The sequence below is a fragment of the Lutra lutra genome, chromosome 9 (assembly GCF_902655055.1).
Source record: "Lutra lutra chromosome 9, mLutLut1.2, whole genome shotgun sequence".
In the NCBI taxonomy this organism is placed as follows: Eukaryota; Metazoa; Chordata; class Mammalia; order Carnivora; family Mustelidae; genus Lutra; species Lutra lutra.
In genome coordinates, this window is record NC_062286.1 from 125,401,791 (window position 1) to 125,414,465 (window position 12,675).

The 12,675-nt window shown below is 43.4% G+C and overlaps 1 protein-coding gene across 1 annotated transcript in view; it reads left to right on the plus strand.

Moving 5' to 3' along the window:
* Positions 1 to 3,268: 3,268 nt before the first annotated feature.
* The window catches only part of TOP1 (DNA topoisomerase I), a 98,990-nt gene continuing 89,583 nt past the window's right edge, over positions 3,269 to 12,675 (plus strand). The window contains exons 1-2 of the mRNA XM_047747035.1: positions 3,269 to 3,720; positions 4,043 to 4,067. Coding sequence (XP_047602991.1) covers positions 3,688 to 3,720; positions 4,043 to 4,067 — 58 coding nt within the window. The 5' untranslated portion in view covers positions 3,269 to 3,687. The remainder of the gene's footprint in view (positions 3,721 to 4,042; positions 4,068 to 12,675) is intronic.

Consider the following 12,675-nt stretch of genomic DNA (forward strand, 5'->3'; position numbering starts at 1 on the left):
TACGTTCCCTCTGTGATATTATTTGATATATTTTTTTTAAAGATTTTATTTATTTATTTGACAGACAGAAATCACAAGTAGGCAGAGAGGCAGGCAGAGAGAGAGAGGGAGAAGCAGGATTCCCGCTGAGCAGAGAGCCCGATGCGGGGCTCGATCCCAGGACCCTGGGATCATGACCTGAGCCAAAGGCAGAGGCTTTAACCCACTGAGCCACCCAGGCGCCCCTTATTTGATATTTTTATTTAAATCAATCAACCAACTTTTAATTTTTTTATTTTTAAAAGATTTTATTTATTTTTTTATTTGAGAGACAGAGCAAGAGCGAGCGAGAGAGAGTGCACAAATGGGGTGAGAGGCAGAAGAAGAAGCAGACTTTCCACTGAGCAGGGAGCCTGATGTAGGGCTTGATGTGGGGCTTGATCCCCGGGCTCCGGGATCATGACCCAAGCTGAAGGCAGATGCTTAGTCAAATGAACCACCCAGGCACCCCTCAATAAACCAATTTTTAAAAAAGATTTTATTTATTTGCCAGAGAGAGAGCGAGCACACACAAAGCAGGGGGAACAGTAGACAGAGGCAGAGGGAGAAGCAGGCTCCCTGCTAAGCGAGGAGCCTGATTCAGGACTTGATCCCAGGACCCTAGGACCATGATCTGAGCTGAAGGCAGATGCTTAACCAACTGAGCCACCCAAGTGTCCCAATTAACCAACTTTTTAAAAGCCTCGTTCTTAACAGTTATATCCTTAAAATCATGGATCTGATGTGGTGGCTAAATATTTTTATCTCATACACATGGAAATATACATATAACAATTAAAGTAAAAGTATTTGTCTATGTACTATTTGTAATTTTCTCAAGTGCTAGGGGACACTGGTATGAGGTGTTAAGGATCAGAGTGGCCACGTGAGCTTGGGTAAGCCAATCAACCTCTGTGTACTGCCAGCCATGCATGCTGGCAGAGAAATTCAACCTATGATAAAATGCCTGTACACCTCCAGGTTTGGGCATGGGACCACACTTGCTATGCCATTTTGGAGTCTGTGATCTGTTTCTATGCCTACCCAGATATTCCTTGGAAGTGACCTGGAAATTAAATGCAGATTCTCCCTGGGCTTTGGGGACTGGCAGTAAAGCAGTCCTAGGAGGCCCTGTTATTCCCTAAGGCACTCCTTGAATTCTCTTGGCTTAACTGCAACAAACAGATAGAATCAAAATGCCCCACCTGTCGGCCTAGGATTGATCCTGAGGTGGGAAGTCTACCTAAAGACACCATTAGCAAGGTGAAACTGGTTCTGGCAGATTGCTTGAGAGAAAGAACAAAGCTTTGGAGTCAGGGAAACCTGAGTTTAAATCCAAAATTCAGTATCTACTAGCTGTGTGTTCTCGAGAAACTTTTTTTTTTTTGATAGTCAAATAAAATTCCACCATTTTCATCATTGTCCAGAAAAGGAAACTGGGGCTCAGAGAAGTTAACCAACCAACCAGAAGCTAATGAACGGCAGAGCAGAATTCACAATCAGACTGGCTTGACTTCCATGTGTGTGCTCCTGACCACTGTATTACCCTGCTTTCATTCATGACTGATGGCCTGTCTCTTCTGTAGAATCTGTTGCTGGACGCCAGAGATGGAGCCTCAACCAAGAGAAACCTTGGTTCAGTAGGGGAGATAGACACAAAATCACTCATCACCCCCTTGAGTAACTAATTAACAATTGTGATAAGTATTACAAAGAAAAAGACACCCTAGGAGGGGCACTTGATGTGGGTGAGGAAAGACCGAGTCAGAGAATGTGGGGGGGGGATCACTTTGAGAAAGTGATATGAAAGTTGAACTTTGAAGCATTCACAAGAATTAACCCCAAAGTGCTCACCACTAGATGTGATAAGAGACGATTTCAATGGTCCATGGATGGACACTTTTTGTATTTATCTGTGAACAATTTCATAGACATTATTAGTTCATAGATATTATTTAGGAGGAAGCTAAGTAGAGAGGGGGATCAATTAAAATAGTAAGTATAACAGTGGAAGTGGTTAATAGATTTGGCAAAATTCACAAAGGTCACACTTGAATGAAGCAGGTTATATAGTAGGCCCCTGGTGGCTACTTTAAGAATTCTGAGCTTTATACCAGCGTGATGGGAAGTATTGTGGGAATGGGATAAGTTAGATCTGCAAGGTGAAAAGTTCACTATTAAAAAAAAAAGAAAGAAAGAAAAAGAAAAGTTCACTTTGGCTACTGTTGCCTAGCAGCTTGTGAGAAGGTCACAGCAGAAGCAGGGACCCTTGTTAGGAGTATATATTATGATAATCCAAGCAAGAGATAATGCAGATTTTGACAGATGTGTGGGCAGAAGAGGTAGATGGGTTTAAGAGATGCAATCAGCTGGACTAATGAGAAAGGAAGGAGGAAGATGTCCAGGGTGGAGCTTTTCTAGCTAGGTGGAAGAAGATGGGGAATTCAGCCCTGGAGAAGCTTGTGAGGTATCCACTTGTAGATGTCAGACAGGAGGTTGTAGGTCACTTACCCCTGACACAGTGTAATAAAATAGCCCCACAGAGCTACCCTGTAGATTCAGAGCAGAGAACACAGTAGGAGCTCTATAAAGGACGGTTCTTTGTCCTATTCATCTCACTTCTGCCCCATAGCGTGCTAAGGATACAGCCATGGGCCGTGTCAGGTTCCGTTTACCCTGAGGTCCTATTCCATTTGGCCTTCTGTATCACCCCCTTTTTCAGCACAATTCCTGGCTCACAGTAGATGCTCAATGTGTGTGGAATGAACGACTGAGGTCAGCACTCCCGTGACCCAGGACTACATGGACCCGGCTGAAAACTGGAGCTAAACCAGACCTTTGGTTGGTTAAAAAATTAAAATAAATTTTAAGAAGTGGAGAGAAACCAGAATGTTGGAAGGCCTGGACAAAGACTAGCAGGGAGCTCCTGCCTCCAGGCGGCCCAAGGGTCCGTTTAGCGAGCGAAAAGGAGCTGGTGAAAGGTCTGGGGTTTCTGCGGCCAAGGTATTTTCAGCTGCAAAGACGTGCAAAAGCGGGACAGCAGCTCAGCCCGGGGCTGCCGCAGTCCCGCCGCGGCCTTTAAAGGCCCACCACGTGGCCGCGCGGCCGGCCAGGGTCCGGGGGCGGTGTCCCGGATGCGCCTGCGCACTGCCTGGCAGAGGAGTACGAGTTCCGAGAAAAGGCGCCGGGAGAGGAAGGCAAGGTTGCTCTGGGTGGGCGGACGTGGGAGGAGTCGGCTCCTTATGCAAATCACAGCGGCTCGCAAGGACTGGGGGGCGGGGCTTGCGATGCAAAGTCGGTCCCCCTTTGGAAGCGCGAGGTGGGCGGGCCCCGCAACCCTCGGCCTCTTTTCCGCGAGTCCCTGACGTCGCCGACGTCTCGTTTAAAGGCGGCCGCGCAGGCGCAGTGAGCCGAAATGCGAACTTAGGCTGTTACACAACTGCTGGGGTCCGCTCTCGCCGCTCGCCCGGCAGTCAGTCAGCGTCGCCGCCGCTGTCGCCGTCTCAGCGGTTCCGGGAGTCTCAGGCCCGCAGCCGCCACCGCTTACCCGCGCCTCCGGAAGCTTCCGGGAGCCTCTGGGAGCCCCCGTCCGCCCGCACAGGCCGGTCCCGACCGTCTGCGCCTCCTCGGGGCCCCTCGCCGCTTGCCGCGCTCGCAGCTCCGGCCGACATGAGTGGGGACCATCTCCACAACGATTCCCAGGTACGGCTCGGCCGAGTCCTCCCGGCGCCCCAGCCCCGCCCCGGCCCTCCGCGACCCCCGGCGCAGGCCCCAGCCCCGGCCCGGCCGCTTTGACAGGCCGGAGCTCCCAGCCAGAGGCGGCCGGCCAGCGGAGCTGAGCGCCCTAGGCCTCGGGCGAAAGCCGCGAAGTTACACACTGGGTGGATGGTTGCCCCTTACGGCCGTTCCAGGGGCCCCCTTATCCCCGGGGTTCAGGGTGGGCTAGGCCCCCGGCCCCGCGCGCTCGCCTCCCGCGGGGTGAAAGGAGCCTGTTTGTTCATAGTCCCTCGTTTTCTCTCTCCAGATTGAAGCGGATTTCCGATTGAATGGTGAGTGTGCCCCCCGCCCCGACCCCGGGTCCCTCAGCTGCCGGCCGCCTACCCCGCACCCGGCCGGAGCCGGGCAGAGGACAGACATGGCGTCCCAGAGACTAAGTCCCGGCTCCTCGCTCACCGGCCCCATTGTTCCCATCGGGCCGCCTCTGGACCCCCTTTCCGGGCACCCCAGCCCCCCCAGATCGCGGCCATCCCAAGAGGGGGCAACGGAGACCCGGCGTCGCCCGCCGCCGGGCTTCGGGCAGCCTTTCCCGGCCCGGATTCCTCCTGGGAAAGTCGCCTTGTCGACAGTCGGGACTTAGTCTCTGCGCCATTTTCTTTTTCTCTCTCCTCTCCTTTCTGTGCCTGTGTCTCTTTCTCTCCCTCCCTCGGCTCCTTCCTTGAGCTGCCCAGAAAGAGCTTTCTGCAGAGCAAAGCCGTATAAATCACAGACCTCACCAGAGAGGGAAGGGTGGGAGACGGGATTGTTACTATTTTTTCCGAGGAGAACTTTATTTGGGGGGTTATTCCCTTTCTGCTTCTTGTTTGTTTCCTTTTCTGTTTTCCAGAATGAAAGATACCCTTCGGCAACTGTTGATTTGTGGGGGGGCGGGGGGGTGGGGAGTGGGGGTGTAAGATGTTTATGAGGGGAATTACGGCTCTGAAACTAAAGCCACCCTTTGTGGAGTTTATCATATTTTGAGGTTGTTTTTCCCAACTTGTGTTCTTTGCAAAGGTGGTAGTAGTACCTCCCTTCAGAAAGTTTGCGAGTTCTCTGGGCCTCCAATGTAAGTGTTTGACTCGGGCATATGGATTTAAAAAAAAAAAAAATTAAAAGTATTCCTGACTAGAACTTTTCATGGGGGCTGAGGTTCCTAATGCACTGTTTTGTTTTTGTTTTTTGGTTTTTTTGTTTGTTTGTTTGTTTGTTTGTTTTTTTAAACCGCGGCTTAGTGTACTTGTCAGGAGGAAAGGTTATTGAGCCTCTCATCTGGACTGGTGTATTGGCCCTTTCTTTTGGGCTGTGGGGAAGAAAAAAAAAAGATTTTATTTATTGAAACAGTAGCCAGCACCCACCCCTGTTTCCTGTTCTTTTTTAGAAGCCGCTGTTTTTCAGGAATCAAGAGCTAGCTTGCTTTTCCCAGATCTCTACGTTTTTGACCCCTTTTCGGCCAAATTAAGGCATTCTTTGAGTATTTCCACTTCAGTTATTCAGTGAAGATTCCCCCAATAAAAAGCCCACCCTGTGGGCTTTTCAGCAGTCTTTTTGAAGGAGAAGGTATCCTCTGTAGTGTGCTGGGAATTCCCACTGATTCTGATGGTACATAATCCTGCTCAATTGAATTCGGTTCCGGGAACCTCTCCAATGGGAGAAGCTGATGAGTAGGTTTTCTGATGTTGTAATCAGCAGTCCATCGCGTTAGCCTCCTCTACTGAGAGCACCCCTGTGTTCAGATTTGTAGTGGGGCATCTAACAAGAGATGTGACTCTGCTAGGAAGAATTGTGGTTAAATTGTAACATTTGTTGAGCACCTAATATGTGCCAAACTGTGATAGTGCTAGAGCTGAACCTTTGGTCACAATGCTTCTCACCCTCAATCTAGTCTATTGGGAGAGACATAAATTAGTTAATTATAAGGTAGGTGCTGAGGTGTATGTACACCCAAAAAGCTTTGAGAAACTAGGGGACTTAATTTTGTCTGCGGGTGGGGAAATTTCTCAGAGGAGGTGACTTCTGAGGTGAGTGTTGTGCAAGGCTAGGTGCTGAGTGTCAGGAGTTGGAGTATTTCTTAACTATGTTTAGCTAACCTGTCAGGATTTTAAAAGGGTGATGAGTCCCCTGCAGTTGAGAAAACTGCAAAAAGTAATAGATGTTTCTTTGGGACGTGGGAGCAAAGAAAGGATGTGGCAGATGAGGATGTAAAGAGTCTTTTTGATCTCTCTTGGAGAAAGGTAGGAGCTTAACCCAGGAAAAGTGTTCTTTTGACTTTAAGATTCAGCTGAGTCGGTCGTGTATTTAGTAAGGAAAAAAGTTTAGTCCTTTCTCTTCAGAAAGTTAATCTCCATGGTTTTCACTTAAATTATACAAAGGAATTATGAATATGTGATGGGCAGATTATTGATCTTTGATGCCATTTTTATAGAAACTGAAGTAAACTGAGTATTTTGACTTTTAGAATGTGATCATTTGTAATTGCAGTAATTGTTAATATTTATTGAATACTTAGTGTCTGCCTGGCCCAATCTCCCAGTCTTTCCATGGGTCGCCTAATTTGATTTAATCCTCGAAGGACCCTATGAGTTAAGTACTGTTAACTCTATTTTATAGATGAGGAAACTGAGGTTTAGGTATGTTTATTAGCTTGCTCACAGGCAGGTGAGTCTGGCATTCCAAAGCTCCCAAGCTTAGCCAGTATGTCATGTCATTCATTCATATATATATATATATATATATATATATATATGATTGCAGTATGAGAAAATTAAAAGCTGCACATCTCTCTACTTTCTTACAAAGCTAATATGAGAAGGAAGGATTTGTTTATTTGCTTACTTTTTAACTAAAGCTACTCCTTCAAGAGGAAAAGCACTTTTAACTGCCTCCCCACCATCCTAAGTGTCTGGAGTAATGATCTTTGCAAATATTGTCTAGAAGAAAGATGTAGTGTTAGTAACTATGTGCTTGCTCTATTAACTAATACCCTGGTAACCAGTGATTAATATATGTAACTATGAAAGACAGTTTTTAAAAAATAAAAATCAGTGTTTAATGATACTCAGACATGTCATTATTGATCTTTGTATTAAGAAGAGTTTGCTTAAGCATGATCTTAAGTGGACTTAACCAAACTTAAAGATTAACTGTGCAAGTTCATATATACATATATATACATATATCCCTCATTCTGCCTGCCCTCATCCCTTAAGATCTAAAAGACTTTTTGCGCTTTGGAGCTCATTCTTTACAGCAATTAAAACTGTTGCTCTTCGTTTGGAATTTAGAACATTCTGACCCCATATTCAACTGCTAGGAAAAATCTGTAACTTGTGAAGCGCGTTTGTATTTAAAGTATTGATGGTGAGCTTGGAGTTTCAGGAGCAGAAACTGTACATAATCTTTTACCTGCCTCTTTCCTTTCTAAATGTTGGTAGCACTAACCATAGTGGGGCTGAGTCATTATTACAGTACTGTGCAGACTGCCGAGCTATCTGTGGAGTTGATATTGGTAACGTCATGTTGGGGTTTAGTGATCCTTCTGCTGTTTCAAGGACTTAAAGTTTTTGCCTCTCTACTGTGGATTTGTGGGGTTCCTCCCTCCCAGGGATGAGCAAAGTATCAGGCTTAAATTAGTGACTAGTTAGTCTAAGTAATGTTATATGGGATCATAGTTTGACATCCTGTTGTTTTGATTCTGGTTAGCTTAATGGATTCAGATTGTGTGAGGAATTAAATATAAATTGTTTCTGATGGTAACAAATAGTTGTATTTCTGTGCGTTAGTTGCAGATTGAGGTGGGAAGATTGATGATGTGGCTATCTAGAAATTCCCATCACATTTTTAAAACTGCAAACTGATGGTACCTTCAAATGAAATCTGGCACATCTTCCTGCCCAATCCAGAAACACTTAAAACATTGGGCTCTGGTGTTTTCTTTCCTTCTACAAACTCCTTGGGGCACCTTTTCAGAACTAGTGACTGCTGTGGACTCTTTATACTACACTTAGACATGAAATAAAATTGCTTGTCAACATGTGCTTTTTAGATTACTAGCATATCAGAGCTCTCAAACAAATTTTAGATTCTGATGTTTCTGGTAAAACTAGAATATCCAGGAGTTATTAAAGAAACAGAAATACTTCATAGTTTGAAAGGTGAAAACTAGGTGATATTGATGTCTCCAGCTCATACTTTTCTTTGGTAAGTAGATAAAATGGAAAGTAGAAATCCAGAGTCAGTCCCCAAATCTCATTTTAACCAATAGCAGCAAAAAAAAAAAAAGAATTGTCTGGCTTTTTTCTTTAACAAACATCAGCATAAAAATGAGGAATTGTGAGAGTTTGAAAGAGTGATTCATTAATTTGTTCTGGATCTTAGTAAATTGGCATCCATTCATACAGTATACAAGAGCCAGGGATTCTTAACATGTCTTAAATCTTATATTCCAAAATTAGGCCATTGGGATTTTTTGATTGTTTCTTTTCAGCATGGGGGACGGATGCAAAAACTGTCAGCCTTTTAAATCTAAATGTTTGAGAAAGGTTTGTGTGTATATTAATTATTAACAGTTATTCTCTACTGGTAAGGGTATGGGAAGCGATTCTTTTGTACTTTATGGATAGGTTTCATTTTAGGAGCCTTTGGATTATAATGAAATTGTGTGTGTTATTTCATATTAGTTGGGTATGAATGCATATATATGGTATGGGTCTTTAACAAAACTTTGCTGTACTTGCAGTGCAAAATAAAACTAATTTTCCTGAAACCCAAAGTTCTTACCACAGAAGTATGTTTTTGTGAGGGGTTTCATACTTACCATGTGAAACTATGTTGAACTCCAGTAAAGTTCTGGCTTTATTTGGAAAAATGGATTAAAATGTAATTGTTGAGTTTTGAATGAGGCTATGGAAATGCTTTAAATGAATATTTGATGTGGGACCCTGAGATTAAAAAAAAAAAGCCCTTTTGAAAGAATGTTAAAATATAGTCAATTCATTGCATTTGTATGGGGGAGAGTCAGTTGAGTGACTTTTCTGTGTCCTGTGGTTTAGGTAATCTCCTTAATTATTTTGAACATTAACTTTGCATATTAAGGGATTTGAGCAAACTATTGAGAATATGGCTTCTTAAGGTAAAAAGGTTGGGATGGGAGAAGTTCCTAACTGGCCTTTAACAAGTGAATGAGGTATTGTGTTTAAAAGGAAGTTTTCAGATTGTGTTTGAACTTTGAGTAGTAAGGGTTAGAACAAGTCTTTTCTCTGTATTTCCATGCCTTTTAAATGAATTTTGAGATACAGCCTTCCTTTCTGTGGCTCCAGGCCAGTTACTGATGTCGGAAATCTAACGACGCAAGGAATAATTAGCATTTCACCAGCCCCTGCCCCCCCCCCCCCCACAACCTGCCTATCTTCGTGTGTGTTGTATGCTCTGAGTTGATAGCACCAATGCCTGGGTACTGTAGAGGGGGATAAAGATTGGGGGGAGGGAGGGCGAGTATCTTGGTAGCCTAGGCTTTATTATTAAGTGGGAAAAAGCTTGTAAAATATGTTAGATATTAATGGTATTTTTGGTAGGGCTATAGGAAATGATAGTTTGCTGAAATTGTTGCAAATGGATATTGTTTAACATGATTTTTATTCTGTATGTTCAAGAAAGAGTTAAGTATTTTTCATACTGGGAGAGAAGTGATTTTACTGATTATCTCAAGTATATCTTTATAGTTTGTAATACCATCAAGCTAGAACCCTATTTATCTACCTTTATCTGTCATTTATTTAGTCTCTAAATTTTAGTAGAGAAAGAAACTAAGGGAGAAAGACAACTTAAGTTTTAAATTTCTTTTTTGGATGGTATTCATTTTCTTTTCTTTCTTTCTTTTTTTTTTTTTAAAGATTTATTTATTTATTTATTTGACGGGGGGGGTGGGGGAGAGAGAGAGAGATCACAAGTAGGCAGAGAGGCAGGCAGAGAGAGAGGGGGATGCAGGCTCCCCGCTGAGCAGAGAGCCCGATATGGGGCTCTATCCCAGGATCCTGAGATCATGACCTGAGCCTAAGGCAGTGGCTTAACCCACTGAGCCACCCAGGTGCCCCCTTGGATGGTATTCATTTTCAATTTGTTGGCTTAAATTTTTATATCTATTCAGTTATCTCCCTGCTGCCTTTACCTTTGTGTACTGTTATTGAGAATTTTCCTGAAATTTATAGTAGATATTTTTATTTACATCTCCCTCATGCCATCTCCTTTAGATTTAGGGTAAAGATGTATCTCTACCAGGCTGTCAATTCCCCCCCTGAGTCTTTGAAGTTAACTTTGTTTCTGTAGACTTAAGGACCCAGAGAACTCCCATTCATTAGCATTCCTGAGATACACCTAGACAGGCTCCAACAAAAGATGTTAAAGCAGTCAGCATTACGGGGGTCTTTAATTCTCTTGGTCTTTCTTTGTTGAGAACAAGTTTCATAGATCCCTGGGTATTCTGACATTTACCTATGTTTTAAGAACAAAAATCTGCCAACTCTTGGACTCAGTATTCTTTGTATTTTTTCTTAGCACAGTCTAGCAAAGATAGATGCCTGGGATCTTTTCTTGGAGGAGATATCCTTGGCTCTTTGGAGTTTATCCACCCCCCCCCACCCCAGATGTTTTAAGTGAAGGTTAGTCCTACCATAGAGTGCACTAGAAAGGTACTCTTTTGCCACTTCCTAAAAGTCCATATTTTAATCTTGCTGCTGTATATGAATGCCCAGATTGATAAAGGTTTATAAGCAGAATACTGGTACATACATACAGAATACAGAATACAGAATACATACATACAGAATAGCAGGTTTCAGGATCAGTGAATTAGGGGATCTCATTGGCTAAGACCTCTTATTTTATCCAGCTCCTATAAGGTAGCCTCTTCATTTGTACTCTGTTACCTGATCTCTTGCTACAGAGTAGAAGGGGAAGTGGGAGGAAAGGAACAAATTTTGAGAGCTTAGTAGACATCACATTTGTGTATTCATTAAATCTAAATTTAATGGGAATAGTACAGATTGCATAGGTTTATGGGCGAACCTGAGACCAAGAAAGGAAAACTTTCCCATTTACACCTTCTCAGCTCCCCTTTTTGGTAGCATCCTGCCTGGTCTAGATTCCAGAAATCCCAGACTATAATTGGTAAGCTTCTAGTGAGAGATGTCACAGCCTGCCCTTAATTATGTGCTGGTAGAGATAGTTAAGACCCCTGGCATCTGGGGAGCTAGGTCTTAAAAGAGATGCTTTGGAGTTAAGGCTGGAACCAGATTGATATTAAAGGGTAAAAGTGATGAAGAGGGAGGCTGTGGGAAGATAATGATCTTGAGCAGCTGTGGTGAGTAGAAAAATCTAAATAAGTCCCTATTCTTAGTATGAAACTTAACCCTGGCTGCTAAAGCTTGTCTTGTCATGTATAGATGGGGATATTTCTATGCTTCACAAACTATTGAAATTTAATTAAGTATATAGAGAGCCTCTTTTTTTTTTTTTTTTTTTTAAAGATTGTATTTATTTGACATCACAAGTAGGCAGAGAGGCAGGCAGAGAGAGAGGAGGAAGCAGGCTCCCCAAAGAGCAGAGAGCCCGATGCAGGCTCCATCCCAGGACCCTGTGACCATGGCCCGAGCCAAAGGCAGAGGCTTAACCCACTGAGCCACCCAGGTGCCTCTATAGAGAGCCTCTTTGCCCACATTTTAAAATTTAAACTTCGGTCAGACAGCTTCTATTCTGAAATGGATCTTTATTTTGAATGTTAGGATTCAGGTATGATGTTGGTGGCTCCTTCCTTCACTAGTATTCCCTGATAACGTTTTAAATCTTCTGACAGTTACGTAGTGAACAGTAGCATATAACTAGGGTTGGTTGAGTCTTTACCTCCATAAACTTCACAACCATACACTGATCTCTTCTGATTATTAAACAACCACTATAAGGGGCGCCTGGGTGGCTCAGTGGGTTAAGCCGCTGCCTTCGGCTCAGGTCATGATCCCAGGTCCTGGGATCGAGCCCCGCATCGGGCTTTCTGCTCAGCGGGGAGCCTGCTTCCTCCTCTCTCTCTGCCTGCCTCTCTGCCTACTTGTGATTTCTCTCTGTCAAATAAATAAATAAAAATCTTAAAAAAAATAATAAAAAAAAAAAAGAGCAATCAGGAGTCTTTAAAAAAAAAAAAATAAAATAAACAACCACTATAAAAGGAAAGGTGGTGTTATCTGTATCTAGGTTGAGGCTAAGGAGGAGCCAAACGTGTACCTGGTTCCTACTTTTCTAAGAATAAGAATAAGACAAGATTGTCATTGCTGAAAGAGCTTTTTCAGAGGGGACGGGCTTAGAAATGGAGAAACTATATTGCTGTGGCTAATTTCTCAGCCTTTTAATAGAACTATGGATTTTCTCTTAAAGATACCCAGAACTTATATGTGAATTATATCTCAATTTTTAAAAAGGTATCCAGAACTTTGTCTTTATTAGATACATTTAGTATGGGAAATGCCAGGTTCATTATTTGTAATTTTTTATTTAAACGACAGAACTCAGTGTGTCACCATGTTTTTTTAAAGGCCACTATTTTCTTCTCCCCCTAAAACATGTTTATTTTTTCCCTCCAAAACATTTTTTTTTCTTTTCAAAGATTTTATTTATTTATTTGACAGAGAGAGATTACAAGTAGGCAGAGAGGCAGGCAGAGAGAGAGGAGAAAGCAGGTCCCCCACGGAGCAGAGGGCCTGACTCGGGGCTCAATCCCAGGACCCCGGGACCACGACCCGAGCCGAAGGCAGAGGCTTTAACCCACTGAGCCACCCAGGCACCCCATCCTCCAAAACATTTTTAAACTGTGAAGACTCAAAGCATCTGAGAGTTACCTTAATTTTTCATTTATTTTTA